This window comes from Geotrypetes seraphini, chromosome 19 (genome assembly GCF_902459505.1).
Source record: "Geotrypetes seraphini chromosome 19, aGeoSer1.1, whole genome shotgun sequence".
NCBI lineage: Eukaryota > Metazoa > Chordata > Amphibia > Gymnophiona > Dermophiidae > Geotrypetes > Geotrypetes seraphini.
Window position 1 is genome coordinate 11,918,007 of NC_047102.1, and position 21,028 is coordinate 11,939,034.

The window sequence follows — 21,028 nt, forward strand, 5'->3', positions numbered from 1 at the left end:
AAGCCTTAAAAACAAGAAAAGGCATAAAACCCTGTAGGATATCATGTTGCAAATGAGCCAATGCAGATAACAAAAGCCCTCGGAGTTACCTATATGGAAAGACATTTATGAAAACAGTTCATGCAAAAAGCAATGCTACATCAGCTCAATAGGTTTGAAGGACAAGAATGAACCTTTAGGTTTGAAGGACAAGAATGAACCATTAGGGATATCTTGAAAACCTGACTGGCGGGGGGTCCCCCAGGACAGGTTTGGGAACCACTGCAGGGTCTGGTGGGACTACACATGTGGACTATTATATCTGTATTTATTTGTGTTGTTTTTTTGTTGTTGTTTTTATCATTTGGATTGTTTTCATTGTGGGACATTGGGTCTTCCATTTTTTTGGCTTCTCCCAGTCCTGTAAGCTCCTGATTTTCTTTCGCCTCTCTTGCTATGCTCTAAACCTGAAGCTCTCTCCAATACAATTTACTCTGGTGTAGAGATCTAATATTACCCTGATGCTTTGTTCTTCTTTTCATTGAAGATTATGAAAAAAGCAACATCATGTAACCATTGCAGTTCACAAAAGTCAGTGTTAGGAAATATACATATCAGGGAAATTGCTATGTAGTCCATCTTATATATAATTGCGTATACTGAATGGAAGTAAATGTCAGTGGGATTCCAAATATTACGAGTAGACGCAGTCTTTTTGATGTTGTTCAAAACGCTTATATAGACAGAGAGAATTCCACCAAAAGGTAAAGTTCAATAAAGATGCAGATTTCTAATGTTGGATGCCAATGGATAATATCATGATATCAATCGATGTTGGCTCACATGAGCAAGGGCTAAAAGAACGCATTATAATAATATCAAACGATACGTCTGCAGTACAATTTGAAATGGAACGTATAAAAGCCCATATCTGCAACCAGAAAGGTTGGATCAGGGGCCATGAGAAGCGCATATGAGAGAGCGGACCCTGTGACTTCAAACAGTGCCGACAAAAGGTCTTCTGCATTGTATATGCTTTGTTGTTCTAATACATCGATTCAGTTGTAGTTTTTAATTTGTTCTGTTTCGAGCTTCGTAGCTGGATTAAAATTAAGTGTCATGCATAGTGTCAATGAGATCTTTATGCGCTAGAATTCCTGGTTTTCCAGGATGGAAACCAGAATTTAAACCTTTGCTTTCGTGTTAGGCCTTAAGGGGTAGAGATTTGGGGTCACTGCAGGTGCTTAACTTGCATAGTTCATAATTTATCGGTTTTCTTATACCACATTACATAGCAATAATATCAAAATTGGAAAACGACAAGAGCTACAACAAAACCAGGAAAGGTCTGTAGTGTACTGGTCAGACATTTGGTCCCAAATCTGCTCAAGTGTAATAAACATGAGTTGTCCCATGTCATATAAATCAATCATATTGTGTTCCTCTAATCCAGATATATCAATACCACCGTTATATAAAAAAAATATTTGATTTCTTGATCGCCATAGCTATCCACCATATTGTTTCCAATTGGAAAGACAATTCGAGGCTTAATTTTTACGAATGGTGGAATCACCTTTGTGTCATCAGAAAGTCTGAGGAAATAATAACATTCGAACAAAATAACATAGCCAGATTCACAAAAATTTGGGACCCTCTTGATGAATACCTAAGGACTCATGTAAATCCTAATTAACTATACTATATTTTGCATATTATTAGGTATATTTTGGTAACTTTAGCTTATTGTTTTGTTTTATTCTTATACTGTTGTATTTGTAAAATGTCAATTAACCCTCCCCCCCCCCCCCCCCTCCAGGAAAGGCCAGTTCATGGCAAGACATCTTCTGTTCCACTCCAGGCATAGCTTCTGGTTTTCACATGTGGGCTAATGTGCAGGATAAGCAGAGAAAAGGCTGCAGCCCCAAAGGGCAACCTTACCGGCAAGATGGCCATAAGCACACTGGTGGCACCAGTGGCCACCACTAAGCCATCCTGCAGCTGGCCTTTGCCTTTTCTGCTTAGCTTGCACGAATCATTCCCGCTATCTGGGGCTCTTGAGACTGATGAAGTCTGAGAAGATGGTGGGTTTATCATAAGGGGGGGGGGGGATTATTAACCTCAAAGGGCATCTTTGCCTTGTTGATTGATGTTCCAGGGGAAATCTCCCGACGTTTGCTCTCCTCCACCGTGCCTGCACCTGTCCGCCTCTCTCCGTCTCCCTTCCTGCGAAGCTTTTCCCCCCTCCCTCCTTCACCTCGCAACTCGCCACTCCTCCCCCGCCTGTGCCTGGATGGAGTGAGCTGCTGATCGACAGTATGGCGGAGAGAGAAAACGGAGCCGCTTCCCCGGCCGGCTCGTCCCCTTTCCTGGGTCTGCACATCGCCTCTCCTCCTAATTTCAGGTAACCCTCCCTCCCTTCCCCCGACTTCCCTTTGCTCCCATCGCTCGCTCCCTTTCCGCGGACCGAAGAAGCGAGGCTGATCGGCTCCCTCCTGCTACCTGAACGGGGGTCGATCTCCTTATTTCCCCGGCTGCTGCAGTCCCCCCCCCTCCCTTCACGCCCGGATCCAGCATCCTTCCTCGCCCCTGGGGCCACCTCCCTCTCGGCACGGTTAGGCATTGCTGCCCTTCTTGGCTCCTATCCTCCATGCCGTTTGCCATTGAGAGCCGTGGATGCAGGGTGTGGACAAGAGCAGCCTGCGGGGGAGAAAAGGAGGGAGGGGTCGCAGAACCGTATTCCGGGGGTCAGGGGAGCCCAAAAATCCGGCTGCTGCCACATAGGCATGGTGCATAACAGGTGATTATTTCCTTACTGAAGTGTGGTGAGGATGGATGGAGAGAGAGAAAAGAGATGATTTGGGATGGCGGTGGACTGTAGCTGACAATGAAAAGGACCTACTTTAAGAAAGAGAACAAAATGCAGAGAGCTTCCATTTTTTTATTTTTCTGTCTCCTGAAGCTCAGAGCCTTCCATGAATGTAATGCACAAGCTGGTACCCCAGAGGCAGGGCTTGTGTCACAGCCTCTAAGTGCTGCTGGGGCTGGGAGGGAGGAGGAACCTGCAGTTTCACCAGCTGTCGATTGGGAAGGGGTCTGAGGAGCTCCTAGCAAAAGGGACAAAGTGCAGGACCACATCTGAGGCAGGGACGTTGACGCCAGAGGCCTGGGCCTGCCCGAGAAATCCTTCCCACCTAGAAATCAACAGTGTGGAGGTGTCGCTTAGTGGTTAGGGCAGCAGCAGAACAGGAAGTGGGATTCAAAATCCCAATGATGCTTCCTGTGATCTTGGGAGTGGGGGGGGGGGGGCAGTGGGACGTGGGAGTGGGGGCAGTGTGGGAGTGGGGGGGGCAGTGGTCCACCCCAGGCCCTTTGTAAAGGAAACCCGTTCTCCTCTCCTCCCCCCCCCATGCCTTGCACGTGCGCCCTTCCCTTCCCTTGTACCTCTTTCATGTTCCCTGCGTGAGCAGCACTACGAACGTGTTGCCCGCGTTGGTGTTGCCTCTCTTTGACGTCACTTCCGGACCCCGCACCTAGGAAGTGGCATCAGAGGGATAACCGACCCGATGCAGGCGGCAGGTTCGTGCCGTTGCTCTCGCCTGGAGAATTAAAAAGGTACGGGGGAGGGGGCACACGTGCGGCAGGAGGGGGGTTGCGAAAGAGGGCAGGGTGCGCCACTCACCCTCGCTACACCACTGTTGGCAGGGCCGGATGAAGGCCTAGGCAAACTGAACATGTGCCTAGGGCCCAAGTGTTTAGGAAGGGGCCTCTCAAATATGTGAGATTCATGGTAAATGTGTGATGGGGGAGGAGGGAACTAGAGGGTCCGCTCCCTCCCATTTCCGGCTAGCAGTGCTGCGCACTTACTGCTTCCACCTCTGCCGTCAGAACTATGGCGGCCCTCTTTTGTGGGCGTTTTCAAATTGTATTTATATGATGGGGTGTCCTTGTTTGCCCAGGGTCCAGCAAAGGGTTAATCTTGCTCTGGCTCTTGGACAAGACCCTTCACCCTCTTGCTTTGTGTGCAAACTTACCCCTCCACCCCTTTTTTTATTTCCAAACCATAGTGCGGTTTTTAGCTCTGGCCGTGGCGGCAACAGCTCTGATGGGCTGCAGTAGAACCCTTTACTGAGGTCCTCAGATTGTAAGCTCCTGGGGACAGGGAAATACTTTCTGTATCTGAATGTACCAATCTAAGCTAGTGTGACATAAACGTAGAGTAATGAAAGTGTAGGATTTTTTTTTTTTAATTGAGAAGGGCAGAATGGCGTGCCCAGCTTGTGCCCAGGAGCACTCCTTTCCTCCACCACAGAGAGAGGACGCATTAACCTGTCACAAGATTGTCAACGTTTTGAAGCGTTTTCAAAGTGCTTCTATGCATGTGCACTTCCGCTAGAAACATCGGAAGGTTCTGTCAGAATAATTTTGAGAGGGATAACACGTAACGCAAGAATACCCTAAGTAAATGAAATCAATCAATGACATAACAGAACTCCATCAAATAATGAGGGTGTGGACTGGGTAAATTGGGCATGGTTGTTTATCCTTTCAAACAGTAACAAGAATAAAGGATATGCCACATTTAAAATAAACCAGTGAAAGTATTTTTTTTTCACTCCGTTTACAAGTATTTGAAAAGGGTTTAGATAAGTTCCTGGAGGAAAAGTCCAAACCCATGATTAGCCAGGTAAGAACATATGAATTGCCATACTGGAACAGACCAAAGATCCATCAAACCCAGTTTCCAACAATGTCCAAACTAGCTAGATCCCAAGTAATAAAACATATTTTGTGCTGCTTATCCTAAGAATAAGCAGTGGATTCCCCCGAGCCATCTCAATAATGGCCTATGGACTTGCCTTTTAGGAATTTATCCAAACCTTGTTTAAACCCTGCTAAGCTAACTGATTTCACTGCATTCTCTGGCACTGAATTCCAAAGTTTAATTATTGTGTGAAGAAATATTTTCTCTGCTAGGCTCAAGGAAAACCACTGTTGGTGTAATTATGAGCATTAAAAAATTGATCGATTCCTTGGGACCCTGGATTGGCACTGCCAGAGTCAAAATGGTTGGACTTCTGCTCTGACCTAGTATAGCACATTTTATGTTCTTATACAGTAGGTTAAATATGGCATTTGTAAATTACAAAGACTAGGGGACACTGGATGAAGTTACAGGGAAATACTTTTAAAACCAATAGGAGGAAATATTTTTTTTCACTCAGAGAATACGTTATGCTCTGGAATGCATTGCCAGAGGTTGTGGTAAGAGGGGATAGCGTAGCTGGTTTTAAGAAAGGTTTGGATAATTTCCTGGAGGAAAAGTCCATAGTCTATTATTGAGAAAGACATGGGGGAAGCCACTGCTTGCCCTGGATCGGTAGCATGGAATGTTGCTACTCTGAGGATTCCGGAATTTTGCTACTCCTTGGGTTTTGGCCAGGTACTAGGGACCTGGATTGGCCACCATGAGAATGGGCTACTTGACTTGATGGACCATTGGTCTGATCCATTTAGGCTGCTCTTATGTTCTTATGGCATGAGAACTGAGGAAAGAGTAATTTGGCTAGCGTCAGAAATGGGAGAGGGAGCCAGGCACTGAGAATTAGAGCTGAGACTCACTTCCAGGAAATATTCTAAGCTTTCTCTCTGCTTCTCAAGTATTAAAAGAAAGAACCGGCTGCAAACTAGCTCCCCCCATAATCTCCTAGAGTCTTCATTGATATGTCAATTCTGACCTTTGGATGTAATTATTTTACTGAGACTAGTAACAGGCTAGGTCAGGCTGGGTCTTTCCTCTGGGACCTCTGGGGATCAGAAGGTCCAGATTTGTGTGACAGACAGCACTGCATTGATATCATCTGAGTTTATTGGCCAGCTTCCATCATACAGCCGATTCTAGGCACAGGCCTAACTTTGCCAGATGCCAGCTGTCCTGCAGGTGCATCTCAAGTTTATTTGAAAGAGCCGACCCTTGTTCGGTGTACGTTTATCTCCTATCGCCTTCGTGTCCAGGCAGTCCCATAGAACATCACGCCAATCATTCATTCTTTTGGAAAAAAAAAAACTGGATCGGGTCTCATCTGAGTTATATGGTTTAGTTCTACGGAGGGTCAGTTGAATACATTACAACTAGAGAATGACACGGTGACAAAATTCATCACCGTTCCCGTCCCCGCGGATAACCGTGGGAAACCATCTTCATGTCATTCTTTAAGTAGAGAGGGAAGAATCAGTATAATTGGGCACAACCACTGACCCGCAAGCTTTGCTTTGAAGAATGCTGATGTAGAAGTACTGAGGATGAAATAGACACTAGAAAATGACATGGGATTATTTCCCACGGTTATCCGCGGGGACGGGAACGGTGATAAATTTTGTCACCGTGTCATTCTCTAATTACAACTGAATGTTAAGAAAACAGAGATCCTATGGCTGGGTCAACACCATTCCCTCTCTAATTTTGGAACTGGATTGGGATTAAAAACCCATTCGTAGTCTAGGTCATAATCTGGGAGCTTGGTAGGATTCTAAGATCCAGCTAAAGGATCATTTCGAAATTGGAGAGTGGTTAGGCAGCTTGGAGGGGGGGGGGGGGGTTCTATTTGCCAACATCTGATCTGATTATGGTGAAAGAGGTGATTATTCTATCCCAACTAGATTACAGTAATTCAGTTTACTTGGGGATAATGTAGATTGAGATTCGACTCTTACAAAGTACTGCAGTGCAGATAGCTTGGCAGGCTTTGTTCACCTGTATTATAACAATTGCATAGGCTCTCTGTTAAGAGAGAGACTACACTTAAGATGCCAACATTGCCCCCATGTCATGGAACTCTCTGCCATCACATCTTCGGGAGGAATCTTCTCTGGATCGATTTAAATCGAACCTAAAAACGTTTTGGAGACCGTATCTGGCGAAGGACACAAAAAGGCTTGAAAGCGGTCCAGAGGAGGGCAACGAAAATGATAGGAGGTTTGCGAAAAAAAAAAAGTATGAGGAGAGACTGGAAGCCCTGAATATGTCGACCCTAGAGGACAAGAGGGGCAAGGGAGATATGATTCAGACGTTCAAATACTTGAAGGGTATTAATGTAGAGCAAAATCTTTTCCAGAGAAAGGAAAATGGTAAAACCAGAGGACATAATCTGAGGTTGAGGGGTGGTAGATTCAGGGACAATGTTAGGAAATTCTACTTTACGGAGAGGGTGGTGGATGCCTGGAATGCGCTCCCGAGAGAGGTGGTAGAGGAAAATGGTGACGGAGTTCAAAAAAGCGTGGGTTGAACACGGAGGATCTAGAATCAGAAAATAATAATAAATATTGAAGAACCAAGGCCAGTACTGGGCAGACTTGCACGGTCTGGGTCTGTATATGGCCGTTTGGTGGAGGATGGGCTGGGGAGGGCTTCAATGGCTGGGAGGGTGTAGATGGGCAGGGGTCAGCTTTGATGGAGGCTTCAGAAGTTGGAACCCAAGCACAGGACCAGGCAGAGCTTTGGATTCTTGCCCAGAAATAGCTAAGAAGAAGAAAAAAAAAAACAACAAAATTTTAGATTGAATCAGGTTAGGCAGATTGGATGGACCATTCGGGTCTTTATCTGCCGTCATCTACTATGTTACTAAGATGCATTCGATTTATTATCTTCCAGCAACTTTTAACTGAACAGATGAAGTCATTCCCTTCCTATTGCATATACCATCCGTGTTTACTATCCTATTAATCATTGCATTTCACCCCCTTACCTACTCTATGACAATAAACGTCTATTTATGAGATTTGTAGGTGTTTCCTCTATATTTTAAGTATTTTACCTTTGAACGCCGCTTGGAAATTTAATATGCGGGAAATCAAATTTGAATAAACTTGAAACGTGATTGACACGTAGGGCTCCTTTTACGAAGGTGCGTTAGGGCCTTAACGCACGGAATAGCCCACGCTAAATTGCGGCGCGCACTAGCCGCTATCACCTCCTTTTAAGCAGGCAGTAGATTCTCAGCTAGCGCGCGCTAAAACCGGTGGCTCACCTTCATAAAAGGAGCCCTTAATATTAGGAGCCCTTGTGAATGTGCAAGAATGTTTTATTTCGCTAAGTATTTTTTTATTCCGCCTAATTATGCTTCAGGTTGAGCTCTGCAACTTCAGGATGAAGCTCTCTCTACGCACTGACGTTAAAAGGGAACTAGACTGTTGCACTTATAGGTGGGGACATAAGAACATAAGAACCGCCATCTCCGGATCAGACCTTCGGTCCATCAAGTCCGGCGATCGCACACACGGAGGCCCAGCCAGGTTTCCATGATTTCTTATGGGGAAATTCGCTTTGATATACGAGTGTTTTGGATTACAAGCATGTTTTCGGAATGAATTATGCTCGTAAACCAAGGTTTTGGGGCAATGAGTGAAACCTTGGTTTACGAGCATAACTCGTTCCGAAAACATGCTTGTAATCCAAACCACTCGTATATCAAAGCGAATTTCCCCATAAGAAATCATGGAAACTCCACAACCCCAAAACTTTAATATGAAATACTCTACGTACTTGCATTGCAAGGCATTGCTTGTATATCCAGTTAAAATGTAATCAAATGTTTTGCAAAACACTTGCATACCAAGTTACTTGCAATCCAAGGTTTTACTGTACCTCAGAACCTCAGAGATACCACTCCGGGCTCATTTCACTCATTGCCCCAAGCTTTATGTATTACCTCCTCATCGGTTCAGTATTCATATTATGAAATATACTCATTGTGAACTCTCCATCATACCAACCCTTCAGAAAATCTCTGAAAACCCACTTATTCGACAAGTTTATCCATCCTACCTATAATCCCAACACACACCTGTGCAACCTACCCTCTTTCTCTCCCTCCCCACTAAACCAATGCTGTAATCCCCCTGTTCCCTTCACACTGTATTTCTACTTTACTGTATACCGCCTTGAACTGAAAAGGTATGACGGGATATCAATAAAGCTATTATTATCTCTGAGGTTCGGAAGTACTGCCTATGTATATGGAATAGAGTACTTGAGACAAATACATTTGATGGTGCAGTGATTGGCCTCGAGATAAAAAGTGAAGAGCTTGGTGTCAAAGGAAAGGCATGGCATTGCTGAGGGAAGGAAGTGATGCGCCTTGGCATTAGGAGGGGCAGAGAGTGGTGTGCTAAATTTATTTATATACTGCCTTTCTGTGGTACAATCAAAGCTGTTTTCATATTGCTTTCAGGCACTTTTGCTGTCCCTTGTGAGTCACAAAGAGCTGCAGTAGGCATTAAACCCACTTTCTCAGGTTTGCAACCCACTGCACTGAGCATTATGCTACTCCTGGACGCCATGTCTGCTGCATTTGCCAAAGAGTCCTCTTTGCAGCTCCTGGGTGCTGTGCAGAGAGAGTAGAAGCACAGAAATCGTGCAAGAGGGGCTGGAACTGCATGCTAGAGCAGGACGCGGGTTCAAATTTGTCCCCGTCCCCGCAGGAACTCAATTTCCTCATCCTGTCCCCACGAGTTTTCTCTCTGTCCCTGTCCCATTCCTGTAAGCTCTGCCTTAACCGCATAAACCTCGAACGCTTATGATTTTAAAGCGTTTGAGGCTTGTTCAGATGAGGGCGGAGCTTGCAGAAAGGGGGCAGGGACAGGAAAAGAACTTGCCGGGACGGGAAAATGAGTTCCTGTGGGGACGAGGAAAATTTTGTCCCCGTGTCATTCTCTAGTGTACACATCAACCAGGGATATATCAACCAAATAAGTCTTTATTAAGATATTAAAATAACAGTATATAATTGTATATTTCTTTTATAATTTTTAATGTGTATTAATTAATTAATTTTTAGTTTTATTTTCTAATTTGGTTGTAATAGGGTATTATATATTAGAAATGTTAAATTTTTTTTTCTTTCCTATTTAAATGGAGTTCTTTTTATAAATTTGATTGAGTCATATTGTAAACCGCTTTGATCCTTTTTGGCTTTATATGCGGTATGTAAAGATTTAAATAAACATAAACATTATATGTGTTCATTGCATGTCGTGGACCCGACATGGTCCGTGTTTCGGCAGGGAAGCCTACTTCAGGGGTATGATTGACATCCAGCAGGTGGCGCTTTCGTAACACCAAAACCCAGCTTGAGTAATGAAACCAGTACAATGCCGGGAAGTCCCTTAAAAAGTTGAGTAATGGTGTATGCTCTGTCGGGTGACGGCCATGGTGGAGGTAGGCATTCAAAGGACAGGATGGGGGTGGGCATTGTCACGTGGATGGTAATTGTTTACAATCCTTTAAATAGTCGCCTATTTTTTTTTTGCCTAAGCATAGCAAGAAATTCTCAAGGGCAGAGGTTAGGCAGAACTGGAGTTGTGAGTTACGTTCGTACCTTATAAAATTTGACTGTATCTGTGCTATATCTCTATTATCCCTACCTTGCAGTGCGTGCAATTCTGTGTGAGACCTTTCAGGGAAATTTTACTCGTAGACTTATACAGTATATGAAAGTGCAACACTGTCTATGCACCTTGAACGGGCAGGTGTTCCCTTACAAAATTACCCTCTCACAGGGGAAAGGAGGTGAGAGCAGGGATAAGAAAGGCTGGAAGAATCGGAGCCTCTTTCTTAGCCGCAGAGTCTCTCAGCGCAATTGATTTCAGTAACTTGATTCCCCCTTTGTCCATGAGCCTGGCACAGGGGGAGGGGGGGATGAGGCAGGCTGGAGGTACTATTGATTTGGGACTTGGTAGAGGCAGCATTTGGCTGTTTTTAGAAAGGCAATAGGAAGCAGCAGGATGCAGTGCAGTGTCTCGGAACAGCTGATTACATTTCTTTTCAAGCTGCAGGGGATTATCTCCAGTCAGAACGATGAGCGCCAGAAAGAGCTCATTTTCTGAGGTGCTCTACACTGAACTGGCAATCTAAGTGTGATATCAACGCTTGCAACATCTGACAGCAAGAACCGACCCCCGTCTCCTGCTCCGTTATCCCTGCTGGCCAGGTGGCTTCCAAGTACCGCTCAGCCTCAGGATGGAGTTGGGGAAGGAAGATGAGAGTTGGATGGAGCAATGGTAGGCTAAAATCTGCTTTTTGAGAATACCTACAAGTATTTGATTGTAACTATGGTGGCTTTTGTGTATGCCCATTACGCCTGGTTCTGTATGCATGCTGTCCAGCTGAAGAGCTGTCAAGTTACCCAGTTCCAAGAGGAAGAGTTGGCCAGTCCTGGTTTTAAACTCATAGGTCCACATTTTACCCCTTCCCGGATTTGCATCCTCGAGTCTGTCTACCAATTGAATTCAGTGTTGTGAGTCCCATAATGATTACCTGAAATTCAGGAGTGAGCTAGAATTTCCCCCTTGGAAATGGGTAACTTGGCAATCCCACTGCTGCCAGACCACCAGTTACAGATCATTTTTTTTTTCTCCCCAGTCCAGCACTGGTGTGCTTCAGTTCCTACTCAAGGAACAGGTTCACCATTTGCAAAATCAGAACTTAGGGCCTTTGGAACGATCTCACTATCCCGCTGCGGAACCTGGGCTCCCTCCAAATGTTCCGAAAACAACTGAAAACCTGGCTTTTCTCTAATATATAACATCTCCTGCTTACTTCCCCCCTTTTTCATATGCTCTTGCAAACTCTCTCTCCCCTCTCTTCTTGTATTTTTAAGCTTTGTAAACCGTGTCGAGCTCCGCTTCCGTGGAGATGATGCGGTATATAAACTTAAGGCTTAGTTTAGTTTAGTTTAGTTTTTTTTAAAATTTAGGAGTGTGCCACAGTTAAAGTTTCAACAGCTGTCCCTCTGTAGTTACTCTACCTGCTGACGCTGTGGCTGAAATGCCTGGGTTGGTGAAAAAAAATTCTTTGATAAGGCATCATTTAGATTATTGGTACAAGCATCCATTTTGTCCATTCGAGATTATTGTAATATAATTTACATGGGATCCCCAAAAAAGCTTCAAAAAAGACTGAGACTTATACAAAATACGGCAGTCCGTTTAACTTTTGGGCTGAAAAAACATGATCATGTTACTTCATCCTCCAAACAGTTGCATTGGCTGCCTTTTGAGTACTGTTTAAGTTTGGTTGCACCAGTTTTAAAGTACTGTTTGGTATGGCTCACAATTATTTGTCTCTATGTTTTGAAAGATATAAACCCAAAAGAATAACTCGAGGGCAATACTTATTTGTGTTCCCGATTATTAAGCCTTGTCGTTACAAGAGATTCATTGATAAATTGCTTGGTTTTCAGGCAGGTAAAATGGATTCATGGTTAAGTTCTATTATTTCTCAGGCCTATTCATACATGTCTTTTAGGCAACTATTGAAAACGGATTTATTTGAAAAATTTGTAAATTGATGTTTCAGAATATTGGTGGGAAATTTGCACATTGATTTTATAGTTGAACTTTTTTATGGAATATCTATCTATTTTTGCGAATGCATTTTATTTAATTATTGTATAATCTTAGTCGTTCTTAGATTTTGAATTTTTATTCACTGTTTGTATACTTTTAGTACTGTATGTGAACCGCCTAGAACTATGTGGTAGGGCGGTATATAAAAATAAAGTGATTATTATTATTAAAATATAATTTTGTACCTTCTCTGCTTAAATAGGAGGAAATAGTAGGGCAGGATATACAAATTCTGTAGACGTGCGTTTTTCTTCAGGAGTGGAGTGGAAACAAATACAGAAAATGAGATACCTTGAGGAACAGAAGATGTCTGCAGTTTCATTAGACAGCAAAACCTTGGTTTACGAGCATAATTCGTTCTGAAAACATTCTTGTAATCCAAAACACTCGTATATCAAAGCGAATTTCCCCATAAGAAATCATGGAAATTCAGACGATTTGTTCCACAACCCCAAAACTTTAATACAAAATACTATAACGTACTTGTATTGCAAGACTTTGCTGGTTTAGAACAGTCACTACACTCTTGCAGCGTCAGAGCGAAAAGAACCATCGGCTCAGTTGTGATGATGGGATGTGTGTATACTGTAAGTACTTGTATTGCAAGACATTGCTTGTATATCAAGTTAAAATTTAATCAACCCTGGGCCCGGTCTTCCTAAGGGCACGGCACCCCTCCTGCTCTCCGTCCCTCTGCTCCTCTCCTTTCTGGGTGCACATACCCCTTCCCTTCCCCTGTAGCTTTTCTACCTCCCCGGCACGAGGTTGCTACCCACGTTGGCATCGGCGCTCTCTCTGACGTCACTTCCGGGACCCGCACCTAGAGGGCGAGCCGACACTGACATGGGCAAGCTGCTCACGCCGGAGAAGTTAAAAAGGTACGGGGAAAGGGAAGGGGGGCACGAGTGGAAGAGGGTGGGGGAAGGGCTCCGCTCACTACGCCACTGGTGCAGCAGGCTGGAAACCAGAGAATGTTGGCTCAAATTCTTTTGCCGCTCCTGTTGGCTCTGGGGAAGTTACTTAACCCTCCCTTGCCTGGGGCCCCAGGTCTAGACAAGTTCTGGCAGTCACGCTAGTCCAGATCCAGAAGCAACCTAGTGATTTCTCACTGAAGAAGGCAACAGAAGCCACAAGGGGTGGGTGGGAGCAGAATCTCTCGGCGTGTGGTTGTCAAGAGATGGTTCAACTCGAGGGTGAATCTGGACATGGACTCTACATTTAACATGGAGGAAACATATGTGCAAACTGTGCTTGAGAACTTACGCTCTTAGGGATTGGTTCTGTCGGGCGAAGAGCCTTTACTTTCTTATGCTGATAATTTGGGGGTTAATTCCAGTGGATAGGGATATTGCAAAGGTCAACATTAAGATCAGGGATTGTATTGGAAAACCTGAAAGACGGGCTCCGTCCTGCAAACTGAAATTAAATACAAACAAGACAAACGTTTTATGCTTTAGGTCGATCGCATTGGAATCTGGAGTTTCTCTTAAACAACCAAAGTATTAGGGTTTACATTAGACCCGTCCTTGATATACAACGATCAAATTGCAAATATACGGAAGAAAACCATGTATGTATTGAGACAGTTGAGATTAGTAAAATTATATTCTTTTGAACGTCACTTTGCATCGGTGGTACAAATGTTAATATTATCACAACTCAGCTATTGTAATTCTTTGTATTTGAACTTAAAAGTGTTAAAATTCAAAATACTGCAGTGAGGTTGATATATGGCCTGAGGAGTTAGGATAGTGTTTCTGTATTCTATAGGAAACTAGAGAGTTGCGCGGGGACAGAAATCCCCTCCGTCCCCGCCAAAATCCCACCCGTCCCCACCCGTCCCCGTGAGGAATCCCTCCGTCCCCGTGAGGAATCCCTCCGTCCCCACCCGTCCCCGTGAGGAATCCCTCCGTCCCCACCCGTCCCCGTGAGGAATCCCTCCGTCCCCACCCGTCCCCGTGAGGAATCCCTCCGTCCCCACCCGTCCCCGCGAGGAATCCCCTCTGTCCCCACCCGTCCCTATAAACTTCAGAAATAGTTATTTTATTTAATTATGCTACTGAATTAAAGGCTCTGGTAGAGACCCATTTACAAATAAGCAAAGAGACTTTATTAATTTGGAAATATTAATTGGGAAGAATACATACTTTGTAAATGGGTTTCTACCAGAACCTCTAATGTAAATATAAAATATAAATACTCAGCTGATGAGAACCCACAAACTGTCAGCTGAGGAAGGAAACTTCATTGGCTACCTATAGAGAAACATATAGGGCTCCTTTTATGAAGGCGCGCTAGCGTTTTTTAGCGCACGCACAAGATTAGCGCTCGCTATAGCAAGGGATCTAACCAACCAGAAGCTGTTTCTGGCTGGTTAAATCTCTTTGAATATTGACTTATGCGGTTTTAATACTCTTTGAACTTAGGGTTACGAGAAGTCCAGGATTTACCCGGACGTGTCCTCTTTTTAGAGGAACTGTCCAGGTGTACGGCTGGATTTTCAAAACCCGGCACTTTGTCCGGGTTTTGAAAACCATTGAGCTCGGGGCCGCGTCTGGAGGGCATCGGCGCATACGCGGAAGCGCCGTCATGATGTCACGCGCATGCATGGGATATCATCCGTGTCTGCGCCGATGCCCTCCAGATGAGGCCCTGATGAGACGAGGTTTGCACGGGGCTGGGGTCAGCAGGTGGAATGGGGCGGGGCTGTGAGCGGAAAGAGGCGAGGCTGTGGGCAGAATGGGATGGAGGCCGGGGAGGGGGGTGTGTGTGGAGTAAAAATATGGTAACCGATTGTATTTCTCCCCCTCTTCCTATTCGTGTCCAGGGGCTTTTCGGTCCTTTTTACCTAGTACGTATTTGTTGTCAGTCATGTAGTTTTTTATTATTTAATTAATAATAGATGTTTCATTATAGTAATGTAAGTTTTATTTGTTAAATTTTTGTTTCAATGTTAATTTTAAATTTTTGTTCAACGCTTTGTAGTTTCAAAAAAGCGTTCAATCAAAAACCTGAATAAACAATAAACAGTAACCTTATTTGAGCTGGATCCCTGTAGTTAATAAGTCCCATCCCTGGTTCCTGCGAGGGAATGAATGCTTCCTATTGCCAAGACTCTACCTGCAATGCTCTTGCATGCGCTAGTGTAGCATATTCCCTGCCAGACATAACTTTCTATAGCACCCTTGCAGGTATCAATGCAGTCTCTCCAACCTAAAGATCTCCCCTGCCATGCTGATGTCTGTGCAGCTTAGTGACATGTCCTGTTTTTTTTTTTTTTTTAGGCTTACTCATGATATCAGCCTAGAAGAATTTGATGATGAAGACCTTTCTGAAATAACAGAAATCGCAGATGAATGTGGTCTCAGCCTACACTGTAAGGAGAGCCTGGCCTGCAGGGTAAGGAGGCTGATGGCAAAGGGTGAGCACACAAGAAGGAGTGACTGACCTGCAGGGAACAAGGGGCCAATGGGCAAAGGGTGGGAGCACGGGAAGAAGAGCCTAGACTGCAGGGGAAGGAGGCTGATGGCAAAGGGTGAGCACACAAGAAGGAGTGACTGACCTGCAGGGAACAAGGGGCCAATGGGCAAAGGGTGGGAGCCCGGGAAGAAGAGCCTAGACTGCAGGGGAAGGGGACTGGCAGGGAGAGGGTGGGGCGCTGGAAAATGTAAGGGAGGAGAAGGCTCTCCCAAATCCCTGTTGATAAGTCTATGTTAAAAGATGACTAGGAGGGGAAAATAGTAATCAGTCTGATCATATTTACTGGTTTCCTGATCTTCCTGTACTAGTTTATTTTTGGTTTGTGTTCTGAAAACTACCTTGAAACCCTATTCAGCTTGTCTGGTCCATTAGAGTGCATTAATGTGTCCTGGTCTCTCTCTAGCATTCATGACTAGGTCCATTAGTGAGGTAATAAAGAGAAGATTTTCCCCGGGAGACCATGAGCTCATGTACAGCAGCTGTTCTCAGCTCCACCAATGTGGTGGGAAAAAGCAGTGCAAAGGAGGCGGCCGGTCCCCAGCTGGGGAGGGGGATGGGTGAGAGAGGGAAGGGGCAGGAGTGGGAGAAAAGGGTCCAGCGGGAAGACGGAGAAGGAGCAAAAGGGCAAAGTAGGGAGAAGCAACTGAGGCCAAACAGGGTCAGGAAGGCAGAAGCCCACCCTGATTTGGGGGGCGAGAGAGGAAAGAGCTGTGCGGTTGTAGAAATTTAAAGATAATTTACCCCTCGTCCCAATCAAGCCTCTGTTCTAATGAACATGTCAACAATATCCATTTTTAAGGCTCTTGCTCTTAGAACGCAACATTCATAAAGCACTTAGAGGTTTAGCGCTGTGTCAGTTGTCTAAGGGTTCGTTTAAGTTGGCAGCAGCATGCATATAGGTGCCACAGTATAAGCAGTGTGCTATATGGAACATGTTTATGGAATTTGGGGGGCTGGTACCAACAATATGTAGGAAGCATACATATAAATGCCAATATTTAGCCCTTTTAATGTATAGACTATGTCTTAGGCATAGGAACGGGGGAGCCCAAAGGAGCCAGGGCCTCCCCACCAAAATGGCGGTCAGAAGAATCAGTTATGGCTCTACTCCCCACCCCACCTCCTCCCGGCTGCTGTAATTTTAAATTTGCATGCTGCGTCGCTGTAGAATGAAGCCTTCCAGGACAGGCCTGCTCATTGGCGCTGCATGGCGGCTGCCCGAAGATTTAAAATTACAGCGCCTGGGGGAAGGTAGATGGGGGAGTCTTTGTGCCGCAGGATCCTACTGGGGATAGGGTGGAGCTTTTGGGCCCCTCCATAGAAAAAAGCGTTCCAGTGCCTATGTATATTGTATATTTGGCTTAGATGCTGGAAAAATGGGGTGCACGAGTCAAACCCAGAAACTGTTCATAAAGGTCCAATATTTACGACTTCTATGTGTAGAGAACCTTATATTTGTCACTTATGTATATTATGCAGTAGTGTAATAAGGTGGGGAAGGGAGGTAAAATGCCCCAAGTGCTGTCTTCTCGGGGGTGCTGGCACCGCTCCTCTCCATCCTCGTGTACCTCTTGAAATGTTCGCTGGGACGAGCAACATCTTCCACTTGCTACTCATGTCAACCTCGACTCCCTTCTGATGTCATTTCCTGCTCGTGGGACTGTGATGTGATGTCAGAAAGGAGCTGAGGCCGGTGCGAGCAGCAGGTGGGAGATACTGCTCGCACCGGGGAACATTTCAAGAGGTACATGAGGGGGTAGGAGGCTTTCATGTGGCAGGGAAGAGCGGGGGTGGGGTACATGGCATAGTGATGCCAGACGCCACCCCTCCCACCCACCCCCGGGCACCAACCTCCCTCATGATGCCACTGTTTGTATGTACCCCATTTTAGAAAGAACATAGAAGTTGGAATTGAGACGTCCAGATCAGGACATCTCAAGTTTCATTAGTATTTTAGAACAGAATCTGCTGACTTAAGAGGCGGTTCTTAAAGACAGGCGAAACGGACGTTTTTGCGCTGAGTGCAGGTGGCGTAAACATCCATTTAAAAAGAAATAAGCAAAGAAATAACAATTTCAGAGGATCAAAAACCAGCATATAAACGTGTTTTGCTCCCATTTTAGAAATGCAAGCATGTTTGAGGGGCCGCCGAAAAGTTCTCAGCCCAACCAACAAAGTTGGGGCAGTTTCCCTCGAGGGCTATACACTTAGAGGGAAATTCTTTAAAAGGCGCCTAAAGATAGATGCCAAGCAGGCACCTTTAGTATATGGGCTTCAATTATAAGCTTTAATAAGCTTATAATTGGAAAAAAATAAAAATTAATGGGTAATAGGCACCTATCTTATGGCGCTAATGGGACCATCTATTTGAATAAAGACTGTTTTATTGGCCGAAAGGATGTGATTGACATGAAATAGAGGTCTAACTTTAGGTGCCTATCTTTGTAGGCACCCAATTACAGAAACTGTTCCTTAGTCCAGTGATTTACCACTTTTTTCATTCCATCAGAAAAATATAGGACAAAAACAGTGGAAAATTGCTGGACTATGTGTATAGCCCATGACGGAGACTGCCCCAACTTTGTTGGCTGGACTGAGAACTTTTCGGCGGCCCCTCGTATTTTCCCAGTTTAGCATTTGGCAGAGGGGAGAGGACAGCAATGAATTATGGGGGCAACCTCTCCTAATCCACTCCCTTGCTCTTTTCCCCTTCCCCCCACTCTACATTCCTGTCCCCTGTTCTTTCCTCCTTCTGATTCTTCATTTATCTTCTCCTTCTCTCCCTCTGTGCTTCAATCCTCTTTTTACTTGACCTGAGATCCATCCTCAGTCTCTCTCCAATATTTCCTTTCCCTCCATATGCCCCAAATCTCCTTCTGTAACCTCCATTTCCTATCCCCCTCTTTCCCTAGAACCCCAGTACTGATCACTCCGCTGAAATGAACCCACAAAATTAACCAGGCAGTGAAGAAAAGGCAGGAGACAACTTCATTTCAACCAAAATATAGATCGGCATTGCTTAATATGCAGATCCATTCTCATTTATGCGGAATGTCACAGAATTTGAAAATCGGCTACAGAATTTAACTTGCTGTACAATCGTGAAAAATCTGGCATGGAAAATTGGGAGAGGGGGAGAGTCTCCAAATATAAACTTTTAATTAAAAGTTTATACAGTATTTGCTATTTGGAGATAGACAGGCCTCCTCCGCTCACCTTTTGATGTCACTTCCTGGTCACGGGATCAGGAAGTGACATCAGAGGGAGAGCAGAGGCGGGCAGCTTGATGCTGAAGATTTTGAAGAGGTATTGGGGGAGGGGGAAACAATGGGGGAAGAGTGCAGGGGGGTGCCCATCAATGCCAGGCACCACCGTCCTGGGCGCCTCCTTTCTTCCTTCACTATGCCGCTGATACCAGCCATTTAATAGTGAAGAATGGGGTAACTAGACGATAAATATAGAGGTTCTTGTCAGTTTCTAATTAATTTTTACCGTTATGATGACAAATACCATTATATATCTCATCACATATATCATTTATATATAAATTCTATTATATGTCATTCTAATTTTTACTTTGGGCGATAAAACTTGGGGTGGGCATATCGTAACTATACAGATGTCAATCCTTAGAACCTCTTATGATATATATATCATTTCAAGCTCCCGTCATGTATGTCACTTGTAATCATTGATGCCCACCACCTCCTACCAATTTTTACTTGGAATTTTTGATTTTTAATCTAAATAATTTATTAATTGATAATATTACCCGTAAGCATAATATTTTTAATCTGAGTAATTCTTTAGTTAAAAATAGTGTCTATAAATGTGTTTCCTAACAAAACCCTTCATGAACTGTATGATTCTCAAATTACTCATTATAACTGAAAGGCAACACTTATCTGAACCAGGTGGGCAATGCCACCATCAACGTTGAGGTCTTCAAACTACAGCCAGAGCACAGGTGGTCATAGCTAAACTTTGGCGCATCATTGTGCCCTTCTGTAACATTTTGTAATAGATTTGGGGGTGCAACTCTGCCGGGTTTTTTTGATGCCTCATTTTAGCGATCTGTACAGAATTTTCTCCCATTTTGTGATTGTGGGAAAAAGATCTGGTTGGACCGTGTCCTAAGGGCTATAAAGAAAGAATTGAAAACCTGTAGAAGAGAAATAACAAAACCAGCTCTTAGGTTCTCTTTTCCCTTCTCTGTTGGCAGAATAATGCTTCCCTCTCCTCTCTCACTGTGTTTCTTCTCCCCACTGCCGATATAATGCCTGTAAAGTGTCCCTCCCCTCCCTTCCCGTCTGGGTTGCTGATGTAATGCAGGGTGACTGCCTGCGACCTCCCCACTGGTCTCCTGACTGATGAGAGTCTCTTAATCTTCACAGAGTCATGTGGGCCTGGACACAGATGTCATGCAGGAGGGAGGGGGAGGGGCGGGGAGCCGCATCCAGGCAGAGATGCTTCAGCTGGACCTGATTGATTCTGTGGACGATCTCCCGGAGGAGGAAGAGCGGAAGCCCGAGCCGCGAAAAGCGACTGGACTAGGATTTATGGATACATACAGGCCCAAGCGACCCACCACCCTGAACCTCTTCCCCCAGGTGCCCCGGAGCCAGGTAAGGAGCACCGTTACACTGAACCTCCTCCCCGCCCCACTCCTGGCATTGTGAGCACATCCTTCCCCCCTGAGCCTCTCCCTCCAGTGCCCTGGACACAGACAAGGAAGCAGCCCTTACCCTGAACCTCTTCCCTCCCCAGTTCTCCAGACTACAAGGTAATGACCATTAAATATTTCTCAATTCTTTTGCTAGACATCCTGTGAAGAGATAAGGCAGCACCCACCACTCTGAGCTTTTGTTATTTTTGTTGTTGTTGCTCTGGACACAGGTGTGGGTGACTTGAGCACAATGAGCAGTAGGGGTCTGTCTCACAGCCGAGGCCTGGGTAGAGTTACCATATGGCTCCAGAAAAAGGAGGACGGAGTGAGGCATCCGGGTTTTACTTCTACTGCAAGCAACGGAATGCCTCAATCCGTCCTCCTTTTTCTGGAGCCCTATGGTAACCTTAGGCCTGGGGAACCCTGACATACTAAGGGTATGTTACGCAGACAGCATGGTTTGCAGTTATGTGAAAAAGGCCCTGCTTCCTGTACAGC

At 44.9% G+C, this 21,028-nt stretch overlaps 1 protein-coding gene across 3 annotated transcripts in view; it reads left to right on the forward strand.

Annotated features, from left to right (window-relative positions):
- Window positions 1–2,272: 2,272 nt before the first annotated feature.
- MAPK8IP1 (mitogen-activated protein kinase 8 interacting protein 1) overlaps window positions 2,273–21,028 on the forward strand; it is a 33,211-nt gene continuing 14,455 nt past the window's right edge. For 2 of the 3 annotated variants that reach the window (XM_033928895.1, XM_033928896.1), the window contains exons 1-3: window positions 2,273–2,383; window positions 15,669–15,783; window positions 20,259–20,489. In XM_033928895.1, the coding sequence (XP_033784786.1) occupies window positions 2,298–2,383; window positions 15,669–15,783; window positions 20,259–20,489 (432 nt within the window). In that variant the 5' untranslated portion in view covers window positions 2,273–2,297. Of the gene's footprint in view, window positions 2,384–10,890; window positions 11,038–15,668; window positions 15,784–20,258; window positions 20,490–21,028 lie in introns of those variants that run through there. The other variant, XM_033928897.1, reaches the window with a different exon arrangement.